The 13480-nt window shown below is 36.9% G+C and overlaps 1 protein-coding gene across 10 annotated transcripts in view; it reads right to left on the reverse strand.

Annotated features, from left to right (window-relative positions):
- The window catches only part of LAMA2 (laminin subunit alpha 2), a 376159-nt gene that overhangs the window by 33109 nt on the left and 329570 nt on the right, over positions 1-13480 (reverse strand). For all 10 annotated transcript variants that reach the window (XM_074580763.1, XM_074580762.1, XM_074580760.1 and 7 more), the window contains 5 exons: positions 13157-13300; positions 12116-12249; positions 7427-7586; positions 3716-3840; positions 1471-1633 (listed from right to left, as the gene is read on the reverse strand). In XM_074580763.1, the coding sequence (XP_074436864.1) occupies positions 1471-1633; positions 3716-3840; positions 7427-7586; positions 12116-12249; positions 13157-13300 (726 nt within the window). The remainder of the gene's footprint in view (positions 1-1470; positions 1634-3715; positions 3841-7426; positions 7587-12115; positions 12250-13156; positions 13301-13480) is intronic.

The following is a 13480-nucleotide window of genomic DNA, read 5'->3' on the forward strand; positions in this document are numbered from 1 at the left end:
GGAGATGGCTGACTGGAACAATGGTATACGCAGCAGTATCTACAGAAAAAGACCTGGCAGTATACAAAGAGCAAAACAAATAACTAGGGAAATGGATAGCATAAAAGGCATTAAGTAAGTAATGGTGGAACTATGAACCAGGATATGAACGTACCAGAGAAATATTAAGTTTAATTATCATTTTGCTCATGGCCAGTTCCACCTGTACTCAGACCCAAAACTGTGATAATGTTACATATATGAACATAAACTAATGTTAAGGTGAAAAGAGTAAAATTTAATAAACTCAGTATTCTAGATGCTTATGCATGTCTATTCATGCATCACTAGAAAGAGTATAATGAAAGTTTTTATACAGTGGGACAATATCTTAAGAGACAAATTGGATCAGGGACCAGTTGCCTTCCAGATTCCAGTGTTTTTCAGAAGTTTATAAATTAAAAAGAGTACATAAATTAATAATAACTATACAAAATAATTATATGAAATTATCTAAAATAATTACATTCATTATAACTTTAATATTAAATTACAAAATTAATTAGAAAAACTATGTCAGTACTTCATTATCATAATAAAATGTTATCTTTTACTACAGTCAGTGAGGAGGCGCACCCTCCTTCTTGATAATTCCAGCAATTCTGATAATTTTTTCCCAAAATAAAGGAATCTGAAATAAGACTGATTTACACAAAGACAATTTTTCTAAAATAGTGAGTGCTCAGTAATTCTTCAAGACATCAGTGAGAACTGCTGTACATCATTTCTGGCCCATATGAAAAGGCTAAGGAAAGGACTCAGCTCCCAGTCAGGGATGCAAATCAAGCTGGCTCAGAGATGCAGATGCTGAGGCATTCCTGATCCAGGTGAGGATCTGGCCAGATGTCTTTAATAAATAGTTCTCCCTGTTATCCACACACATTTGATAGTGTGTGTGAATAAAAACCTTGAACAGTTTCATAACTAATGTTTCTGTTCTCTATTTTAGCTGTAAAAGGCACCATTTGTAGACCTTGTAAAAACATCATCACCATCGCATCCTGTTTGTTGCACCATTCAGTTCCCCTTTAATGCCACTCACATTAAACATAAACTTTTTCTTTATATCAGTAGGACTTCTACTAAGACTTTTCTCTTCCCACTTTCTCCCTGCCCTCACACTACAATATTTTAAATTATGAATGCGCAACCACGACTGACAATGTTTGCAGAGGTAAACATTGGGATAAATGAAAATTAATTAATAACTTCAGAAAAGCTGGAGTTCCCCTCAGTCTAACATAATGCTCCCTAGTCAGTAAACACTAGGTAGTCAACTTCCACACCATAATGTTGTCTTCACTTGGACAGCAGTGAAGCATCATACCAGGCAATATCATAACAGGACAGTGCTACATTAAATTACTATTTTTTTTCATATTATGATGAATTCAGCCACTCCCATGAAACCTGTAAAGTTAGCTATCTTACCAAGTCATCAGTAGCAAGATACATCAGCAGGGCGTTTGATGAGAAGGTCCTGAATTTGAACATGACTGTGGAAATATTGGGGTTCCAGCGGATTGGGCGGCTCACCATGGCATAGCTTTCGCCGTCGAACTGGACTGTCCCTTCACCATCTGCCACCTGTGGACTGAAAAGGGGCAATTCCAACCATTTTCCTTTGCCGTGTGAGGTTAATATAAAAAGAAGGGGCAGGGGAACTAGCAGAGTGACTCTTGGGAGTCTTCCTCAACTTGGTTTGATTTCATATCAACCCCCTGTTCTGACAAGTGACACTGTAAGGTCAGCTCACTTGCTATCCAACACAGAAGTATCTCTGGGAGGAAGATGGAAGACGAATATGTCTCATATATCTCATGCTCTGTAATGACTCATTTTGCAATCCTCAATGTAAAATAGCATTATGTAATCTTTCATCTTGTAAAAAAATCTTGGTTTTGTTATTGTTAGTGATTTTACAACTTCTGGAGGGTCCCAGACTGAAAACCCTGGGAACTGTGATTCTCTGCTTACCCACAAATTACAAAAATTGCAAGAACAGAAGCATCAGTCTGTCCACACTTTTTGGCATTCCTGTCATTACAAACCAGAAAAGATCAGGCCTTGAGTTTGTTTGATATAATTTTTATGACAGACTCTTTGTCCATTTCTGTCACACAGATCAGATAGCTGCAAGACAGCAATCCTTTGGTTTAATCATGAACATAATTGAATTTGAACAAGGGACCAACATGTGAAATATTGCCCAGGAACATGTTCCCCATTTATCTTGGCACACATACAAGGATCTTGAATGTAGTTCTCTCACCTTCCACAACTATATTTAACAGTTAAGTTTTTGCAATTAGGTTTTGCAGGAGAACGGGACTATTTCTGGTACTGGAACAACGGATTAAGGTAAAAGGGAGCTTTTAATACAGTTTTCTACAAATCTCAAATCTAGTATTCTTTTTTTTAATCTCCCTCTCACCCACCCCCCACTCCAAGCAAGCATATCTACACTATCACTAATGAATGAGAAAATGAGATCTGGGCAGAGATGCACAGAAAGGTTTAGGCATTTCCATTAGGACCTGCTTGGAACTGAAATGCACATGTCCATCATCAGGCTCCTTAAATTTCCTCCTATATGTCAAGAGCCTACAGTTGTAGCCAAGGAAATCCTCTGGTATTTCAAAAATTGTTTTGGTTCACAACTGGAATTTCCACCACTTTCAAAGGGCTATGCCTTAGCAGGTTGTCAAACTAGGCTGCGAGTTTGAAAACTTGCCTACTCCTAACTTCCCTGACTGGATCTACAATTATTTTACCTAATGCAGCATGAGCTCTATACCATATGCTAGTAGTGCCAAATTCACTAAAAGCCAGGAGCATCTATGAGAACAGTGCTGCTTTCATGCAGTGGATCACTGTGAAAGCCATAAACAATGATGTGAGAGACCCAGAGTCTGTCTTCTTTACATGATAATTCCCAGGACTGTGCTGTAGTATCAGGTGGTCCCTCAGCTTTTGAAGCTGAGACATGGCACAGGAAAGTGTTTGAGATTAGTTTGGTGTGAAAGAGGAATGAAGATCACAGCTCTCAAGGGCCAAGGACACATCTGGAAAGGAAGTAACTTATGTTGTTTTAAAATTCCTGGAGAGAGTTCAGAGCCTACATACGTGAATCCTGGGCTTGCCTGGATGGGCCATTTACCCTACCTGGAACCACAGGTCACTGACAGGGACAGGATTTACCATTCTCTTTTGAGAATGGAAACACCTTTCTCTTATGGGGGGGTCTCTGCTCGCTACACTGGTAGCTGTGAAAGCCACCTTGAGGCACCTGACTCTCCCCCACGCCACATAAGAGGTGCAGGAACCCACTCCACAGCTGCCCATGACTCAGTCCCAGTGTGGATCTCACTCACTCTCATGTTTTGACTCATCCTGGGTACTGGTTAGCAGGTGTCGTTCCATGACAGCACTGTTACGTTGTCTTAATTCTGTTAACACACTGACTACATTTACGACGCAGATTGGGTGCTTCCCCTCTTGGTGCAATTGCAACTTAACTTCGTATTTCCTACAACTGTCAGCATTGCACACAGACCACAGCTGTCTACTGGAACTTGCTGGCTGCTGTGGGAATTCATGCTGCTTACCACAGAGTGCAGTATCACCACAGACAGGTTCACACTGGAGCATGAGAAGCAGTCAGTGCGTTACCTACCTGACGGCACACCCTTTGCAGTCACCTTCAATATCCCTGAAATTCCACAGTCCTATGGGCTTGCTGTCTAGAAAGGTCTCGCCCATGCAGCCAGTGAAGGTGGTGACTCTTACAGCATCTGACTTCTGCAACAGAAAACACAAATCTCAGCAGAACTCAATCTGAAGTGATCTACTGTGTCTGAAATCAAAACTGGTATGAAAATCACAAAAACCAGAAGATACTTATTATTTTAAATATAAGTAGTAGTAATTAATCTGAAAAGTCCTCTTATTAAACAACTGATCAGCAAAAATGTGAGCTAAGCTTGTATCAGTCAGCATGGTAAAGACCATTTATTTGAGACTCTGGGAAAGTCCTAGGCAGAATGATTCCTGGAGAATGAGGAGCTGCCCTGGCTTCCACATCACTGTCAGCTTTCCTGGCTATTCAGAGAGCTGCCTGCTCCCGCTTGTTCAAGGTCTATCTGGGTTTTCGTTTGAGACTTCATAGAAGTCTTATGAGGAATCTTGCCTGCAACAAAATAAGCAAAATATTTCTACTGTACTTAAAGCTCAAAAGCCTCGCATTTGAGCACATCATCCAAGACAAAAGATCAGTTGTGAACTCAACTGGCTACACCTGTAAAGTTCATGCTGAACTTTGGATGCAAAAAAAAGTGTAAATGGCAAAGCAATTAAAACTCACATCCCATCAAAACTCATTAAGCTGGGGTCACGCACATGGGTGATGCTCATTAGATCATAACATGGTACCACGATCACGGTAGTAAGATTTGACAGTACACAGAGTACTCAGCTCAAAATTATCCTTCTAAAAATACCTAGTTTCATTTAAATTTCACTTCATCAATATGAGCTGATTGAAAATCTATATACTTAGCTATTTGCGACAGACAAGCACCTGCTGTTTTCCATACAGCAATTACGAATATTAAGATCTTGCAAGAGAATATGGAGAAGTGCAACTTGAAAATATTCAAGGAAAAGTACGACTCAAAAGACTTAATGTGTTAGTGATATTTCCGAGGGAAATTGGGAAGGTTTTAATTAGCAACAAGTATGAACTTAATGTCACTTCTGAGAAATTCATGACATCTAAGTATCATAGTCTTCTACTCAAGTCAGATGAAAGATGTTTTTAAAAACTGAAAATGAGCCTTCTTTTTGAATACACTGCAAAGATGCATGCAAAAAGGGATGTGGACAAAATCCCAGGACAAATCTAAAGAGTCTAAAGGACTCCCAAACTCAATAATATGAAAAAGCCGATTTCTGAGACAAGATTTAAAAAATATCAGTCACTTTGATAAGTATCACAGAACTTCACGGTTTGAGATATGAGTCTCAGTTAAGTCTTAATTTTTTTTAGCCTGGCAGCTGTACCACATGATGACAAAAATTCCCAGACAAGTGAAGTTATCAATTATCTTTTAATTCACAGAGTTTGTCTGAACAGAGCAAGTCTGATAGCGTTTTAAACCCTGAATTGCAAATACACCAGCCATACCAAACTTACAACACACTATCTTCCTACCTCTGCTCTTGTCTGTCTTTACCTAGAGAAAAAAAAATAAAATACAATTCGGGATGTCTTTCCTGACTGAAACAAAAAAATGGATAATTCTACAGAAAATAGCTGAAGAACTCTTACTGAGGTTAAAAACAGCTGCTCTAGCATCAGACTTTTGCAGCATCCATAATTCCTGTTCCGGTTCAGCATCGCACCTCATACTTGATCCTAGAACTGTCTTATGTGCTGAATTGTGCTCACTACCCACCTCCGACTCACTGTATCTAACTAAAGAAAAAAAGAAAAACATTCTGGAAAAGGTTCAGATTTAAACATTACTGTGTTCCTGGTCCTTTTGTTTACCCTGAAATATCAAGAGCCCTTGAACCCTTTTCCCTCTAGAGATTCTGCTAAATCTCTAACTTTTTCCTAAACACTGCACGAAGCTCCATTGTTAAGTAATTCTTCTTGACTAAGTGTTATTCAAGTACTGTTAGTATTTAAATATCAAATAAACGCTGCAAATAAATGCTACTACTAATAATCATGAAATAAAAGCAATAGATATAATATTAATATTTTAAAATTCAAGCTAATCTTTCCTCTGAAAGTGCAATTTAAGTGAGAAGACCTTTTTTAGGAGTGGTTACCTCTTTTATTGGAGCGGTCGATACCAGATTTGGGGCCTGGTTACTCAAATAGTAATGACAGTTATTTACACCCTTAAAGCTCAACAGGAAATGTCAAAATCCTGCCCCTTCAAAACTTGAAAATGTGATTTTTTGTTGATCTATTTCAGATCAAGCAAGAGTGCGCACACATGATTTCTACTAATAAAGACTGACTTGCAACTTCCTAGCCCAAAATCTCATGAAATTTTTTCCTGTTCCTGTGAATCCTTGTCCGCCAAATGTATCTCAGGTAAGTTAGCTGGCAGTTGTGTAAGTCTCCTCAGTCTCTTATTTGTGTGCAGAAGCTCTGAGTTATGAACCTCACCAAGTTCTAAAATGAAGTTATCTGACTGTGCTCCAAAACACATGGATATCTTTGAAGCTAAAGCTGGACTTCAAGACATTGATTTCAAGGAAGCGGAATCTACATTTTCTATATTCCTCTTGTGTCGTCTGATTTCATCTTTGTCAGTCTGGAAATGGGCACCCACACTATTCTTTTTAAGAAATAAATATGTCTATCCACATGTTCCCAAAACAAAACCATCTAGAAAATTGAACTTTCTAAAAACAAGAAAGTTGGATGAGAAAATATTGTGCTATTTCAACATTTAAGGACACATACAAACATTGGGGTAAAAAAAAAGTTCTTTGAGTTCACTGGGAAAGTCCAAATCTTAGCTTTGTTTTTATAAAAAAAAATGTTAAATGATGATTTTTTTGTAATGTTAACATCAAAAAAAATATTGATCAGGAACAAAATAGTTCATTTAAATTGTGTGATAATGAATCCCACTGGAAAATATATACTAATTACTACTTATGGGAGAACATTTTTTGCTGAAAGATTTCCATCCATCCTATTTGGCATAAATCTTCTAATCATTCCCAATAAGTTAAGCAATGTAGAAGCAGTCACCCGAAAAATGAACAGGTAAAAAGAAGAGAAAATAAGACCAGGGATCTGATGCAGGTAGCAGTTAAAAAGAGGGGTAGTACAGGGGGAAAACAGGAATAAAAATCAAGAAAATAAAGCAGAAACGCCAAAAGTAGACTGCAAAGGAGGAAGGGATACTGTGAGTACATGACAAAGGAAAAAAAACCCTGAATGCAAAGGAATATATATTGTTATATACATTGTTAGGAGACCAGGAACGCATGGGAAAAAAAGTGAGTTCCTGTCAGTGATACTGAAAGGCTGTTGGGGCAGCAGGATGCCCAAGGTAGAGCATCCAGCTACCCAGCAAGAATTAGTTGGCTGGGCTAAATGCTGCATCAATACAGCTGGCCACCAGGCTTCTGATTAGAAGTAGTTAACAGCAAAGGCAGAGAAACTTCAGGTCTGTTCACCTAGATGGCTACAGACATCCTAATAATTTTTTTTAAGAGTGCAGGTGCACTAGTTGCTACTAAAGCACCTTCTACAATGACGCCAGCATATGGAAGTTTACTATTTTTGCTGTAAGCAACAATGAAAACTGTCCATATAAATAGCCAGTTAATACACTAGCACCAGAAAAGACATTACCTTTATTTTTTCAGTTAAACCACCAACAAACAGCACGGCATTAGCATCTACATCCAGGATGGTATATCCAGGTGGAGAGACCGCAGTGAATGTGGCTGGCACAATGCTGGCTTTAGGACCATCCAGAGCTCGCACTGATATTGTGCCATTTTTCCCAGTCCTAGAGATTGTAACAAAAAAGTTTAAGCAAGCGGAATCACTAGTTAACCAAACATAGGAAAAGTCTATTGTAGATGGCATCTTTTAATAGAGGCATGTATTACTGATTTGATTATGTTTCATTTTGACATAAATGAACAGACTCTTATGCCTGCATCAATTAAAGACATGATCACAGAACCAGGGTTTTTTCCTCACCTCTGTGTCCATTTTGAACAAAATTCACTATACAGATGAAGTGGAACTTTCATTGACTAAAACAAATAAGTTGCTTTTTTTTAAAAAAAATAGTATGATGAAATCGGTGTTAAGTAATTGTTTCTTGATGTAACAAATGATGCAGGCAAGGTTCCAAATTAAATTTCTGAATTTCATAAGGTTTATTAGATTATATTTGAACTGAAATGAATGATCGTGTGATAAAGTACTTCAGTTTGCTCCACTGTGATGCACAGAGTTTGTATTTTCTGCAGTGGAGCTCCCTGGTTGCTTATCAAACAGGCACAAACCCCATTATGTTTAAGGATGTTACCTCATTGTCCTCTATGAACTATATCAAATATTGATGGTAAAAACAACAACAAAAGAATTTACCATTTGTTTATAGTTTCTGCAGTAGTTTGTTTTCTACTCCTTAGGTTATATTAATGTAGTAACTGGCATGGAAAGAGCTTGCTGACATTTTTACAATAGAAGGAACAGAATGTGGAGAGAGATGATTCCTCATAATTTTTCAGGTATATAGAAAGTTATTTCAAAGGAAACTTGAATCATTTTTAATCCTTTGCGATAATTTGCTTAATATTTCTTTCGTTTACAGCAGTATGGGTAGTAGCTTTCCATTGAAAGCTTACTACTTACCTAATAGAAGTAAACTATTAGGCATTTATAGTCACACCATAAATTAGTGTTTCCTCCCAGACAGATGGGTCATAATCAACACGTAATTTCTTATTGGGCCATCATATAATTGTAGAAATAAGCATGGAGCGTGACCCAGATCCTGTCATGTGCAGACATCTTGGGTATGAGGACATGTAGTTGCTCTGAATCATTTTAAAGAAGTTGGCTAAAACCATCCACATTATTCTAAAGGATTTCTTTTTATAATTTCCTTTTGATGACAATATTTTACCTTGTATTGCAAAATCAACTGAATGCTAAGTAGATAGCTTTCTATGCAGCAGAAATTCCAAATTTTTACTTTATTTTATTCAGAAGTTTTATTGATGTTAAGACCTTTAAAGGATAAAAGTTCTCAATGTAATAATTGTTGAAAGACTAACAGTGGCTAAAGTGTTTTTTTAACCGCCTAAGTTTGATGCTCTCTGAAAGAAAGCCATTGTCACTTTCAATCTATATTGTGCTGAAATCAAGATTCCAGTTTAAAAACATCCAAGTTCAATCATGTAGAAGTCACTGAGCAGACTGACACTTTTTAGGGTGTCTAATATGTGACAAATAGCATGGATGTCTTTCATCTTCAAACAGACTGAAATGCTAACAATGGAGTCCTTCCATAAATAATTCTCTCTTATTTAAGGAGCACAATTGAGCTTGAAGAAAGAACTTGGCTAACTTGACAGCAAAAAGACATTACTATCCTGTGAATGACAAGTCATCAGGTTAAGACGACATTGTTCTAGTGATAGTCAGGTCTTGCAAAAACTGGTGGATTATAGAAGATGAACGAACACTTTGTGAATGATCCTCCGAAAAATTTACCTAATGCCATGCATGCAAGGTTTTCTCTTTAGGAGATGCATGATGTAAATCAGATGACTTTTGTGAGTCATCAACATTAGATTAAAAAATACCATGTGGGAACCTCTGCTCCTTGACCCCTTGAGAGCAGAGAAAATCTTAATTGGAAGGTATGGCTTAGATTTGCCACAGTAGTTTAAAACTGAATTCTTGCTGAGCTGGGCTGGATATGTCTACAGTGAAGTTGTGATTCAAGTGTCCTTTGTCCTCAAAGGAAGGGTGCTGCTTAAACTCTGCCATTAACAATTAAAACAATGGTAATACTTATATCACACTTGATTAAAATCACAACTAATCACATCCTGCTCCTAATTGAGGCCTGCTGAACTCGTGACATTGTTTCACTGATCCAGCGAGTCTCAAAAATATTCTGATGCCCATTTGACTGTTTCACAAAATTGACACTGTTTGCATGTTTCAAATCTGCTTTAAGTCATTTTGTCACATCTGTTATGCCAGATTTTCCTTTGTTAATTGATACATTGATTGATTGCAATTCTTGATGCTAATCAGATTTGCCTCTGTAAGCAGGTAAGTAACTCTGTAAGTGATATTTGTTAAATTCCTGTACCATCAAAGTATAGGGAATTGCTGTCGGAATTCCTATAGGAATAAAAAAAATTTACTTAAATTCCATTTAAAAAACTAAAATTTTTCCATTATAACCTCAGCATTTATAATAAAAATATAATAAAAAAGTATTAGTATGCTTTAAATAAAAAGATGATGAAAATTAAAAGTGTCCCTGGAAAACAGATGCAGTAATTATCAACTTAGTCTTAACAGTCTGGAAATTTTGCTGCAGACATTAACTGAACTGAAATCTCTGATCAGCTTTTTCATATTTCGATTTCATTCAGTACGCTGAGTGACCTTGAGAATTTCACAACCTCTGTGCCACCACATCTCCTCTTTTTAAGGCCCTTTCGGATCCTTGGTTAAGAATTACTATCGACTTTTAATCCTTCCATATCATTATTATTGTGTATCAATGCCTGTCACCACTGAAATCTATGGCAAGATTCAGCAAGGCCAGAATTTCATCTTATGTCGCCATTCTAAGTGGATGCCCTGTTCCCGGCAGCTCTGTCAGGTTGCTGAAAAAGTCTGTGGCTGGAACTGAGCAGAAATTTGGAGAAAAAAGGTGAGGCAATGAAATGAGTAAAACTCTCCAACAGCTTATGAAGGGAGTCAGAGGAGAGTTATCAACTGGCCTAAAATGTTCAAAGTTGAAGAATCTTCAGTAGGGTGATTTATGAAGTCTGCCTTAAGAATGTAAAATCAGTCCAGAGCTCTTCATCTTAATCCCACAAATCCAACTACTGTCTCTGCAATGTAATTCTCCTAAACACTGCTCTGTACTTCAGATTTGTGCAGCTGTAATTGTTCTAAGTTGCTGATCCAGCAGTTTGTTCAAAACTAATGGCATGCACACTCTATATATCCAGAACAACCAAATTAATAGGCAATGTGCTTTTGTAGGATGTGCAAATTTTTATACCATGTCCTGGCTCCATATTCTGCTGAAACAGCTTTCTTGTAAATGAAAGTCTGGCATTACTGTGTCACGAAGCTATTTTAGTATGCATAGTATGAACTGGTGAAGATTTCAACAATTCGTATTGTACCCCAGTTTGTATTTTCCTAGCAATGAGGTTTCATTAAGGCAGCTTCTGGATATGGTGCCATAATTTTATTTAATTCTCTGCTCTGAATGGCTGATTCTGTTATCTCACTAAATTATTTAAACTGGATGCCGTTTCCTCCTCTGAAAGCCATGAATGTAACTGGAATTAGAGTGCTTTGTTTTCTTTCTCCTTCTTTCTCTCATTTTCTGACTATATTATCAGTTCTATGTTTAATACAATGTGAAATTAACTGTAATGATGCAGGAGGAATTACTCAGCTTCATATCAAATTGCAATATGGATGACGTTATCTAAATTACTAAGATCTGTTCAGAAGTAGGAGGAGGATATAAAGTTATGTAATCCTTATGCTGTATTTACTACACCGTATGTCCTGTATTTGCTATTTGAATGGGAAATATAAGCTTCAACTAACAAATGTGAAATTTGAATATTAGGTTATCTATATTTCTAAAGTTCAAAGCATTCAACAGCTGATCTCAAATTTTAACTTTCCAGACTATTTCATCCTTGAGTTTTCATAAACTGTATCTTTTAAAACATCGCCAGTTTGAAAAGACATTCTGCCTACGGAAACGGCATTTTGAGTAAAAAACAAGCGACTGGTGTACGACAGACCATTCATTTGCATTACTGTATCAAGACCAGAAAATGCAGAAAATTCTTTGAAATTCAAGGAGAAAAGAATAGTAGTTATCTGCTTGAGGGCCAAAACCTGTAACTGATATTAAAAGGAAGCCAGTTGAAGAAGAGAATCAATTGAGTGATAGATAAGCAGAAGGGAATATAAGCAGTCATGGACTGTTGAGGCTAGAGGGGAAATATGTGATGAAAATAAATTCTCAATTCAATAAAATTCACATTTCAATAGTAATTGTAGTATATACACTTTGGTACTATTAGATGTAGGTTCAAAAGCTTTCATTAAACCAGACTAGAATCTATCTTATTTATAACATCATTTTTTTTTTAGAAAATGATGTTTCAAATGTAGAAAACATTTCCATGTAAATCTGAGATATGCTAACATGAGGACAGTGGATTCAAAGGAGAACTCGTTAAATTTAGCCATTTTTTTCTTTAGGAACCAAATCTTGGAACTGAAATATATACTTGCCTAGAGGCTTCAATCCGGTACCAAAACCCATCATCAATGGTCAGATCTGGATACTCAACCCGTCCAACACCAGATCCCACATCCCACAGGAAGCTCACCTTGCCTTTGCGCATCTCTATGGCCAAGAAGTCAGTCTACATGGAAAATACGAAAACAGAAACAATCTCATACTTTAATTAAAGGAAGTTTTCCAGAACTCTTCACATTTCAGAAGGTCTAATGAGGCATCAGAAACCCATACAGAGACAGTAAAGTATGAACATTAATTCTCACAACGATCTAAAATGAGATTCTATTTTTTCTGCTTTTGTTGGCTCAAAAAAAGGAATCTTAAGCCAAAGATGGCAAATGACTTCCGTCACTGACATGCAGTAAATGGTTGCTAGAGTTACAGAAATGTTAATATTGTAGCCATCACGAGAAGGGTTTAACTCAAGAGTAATGCTGTTTGTAAAACATCCATTGGATGTCAGAAAGATGTCAGGTTTCTGGGCTAATACATGATGCCATCTAGCCTCTTCATTTTATATTAAGTAAATAAAATATATAGTTCAAAATGTTAGAAATAGAAAACTTTTCCCATTTACTGAATTATTATTGATTATTCTAGAAGTCTGTCTGCTATAGGGCTCATGGGAAGCTGAATGATTTGTCATTATTAGGCTTGGAATTGTAGTCTTGACTTAAAATTACAATAAATAGGAGCTTTAAGAGATGCAAGACAATTAGCTACTTCATTCCCAAGGGAAAGCCCACAAACAACCCAAAAATTACTTGTTAATTTTAAAGCTCTAATGTAGTCTGTGTAAAAGTACATTTTATATCTAGTTAAAAATAAAAAAAAAATAAAATTTTGCTGGTCATATTTGAGAAGTCCCTATTTTAATACCAAAGACAGTAAATGTTTAGATTATTTTAGGTCCTCTACTACTGCTTTGAAGCCTCTAGGAGGGAAAAAACCAACCCTTCTCATCTTCTTTATTTGTCAGTAGTCTGATTTGATCGAGCAACCCTGACATGAAAAGCAGGAGACAGACTTACAAACTTGGCACTTCCAAGGTAAAAAAGCAGATTGTCAGCAACTAGAGTCTTCACATTGACAATGACGGTGTTGTATGTTCCCTTCTTTATTTCTGGTCTGTATGTGCGAATACAATTGCCTCCAGAGGACACGGACACTTTGATCTTCAAAAAAAGCATAGCAAAAAGAATTCACTTTACTGTTTATTATGCCAGAAATAACTTTAGATGCTTCCAAATAATTATAAGACTATAACACCTCTTTTTTAGTCCCTTCCCATTTCTGTGTTACATGTACCAGGGAGTTGTTTGGACATACACAGGAGGTAGAAAGGTAGAAACGGA

The sequence above is a fragment of the Larus michahellis genome, chromosome 3 (assembly GCF_964199755.1).
Source record: "Larus michahellis chromosome 3, bLarMic1.1, whole genome shotgun sequence".
Lineage (NCBI taxonomy): Eukaryota > Metazoa > Chordata > Aves > Charadriiformes > Laridae > Larus > Larus michahellis.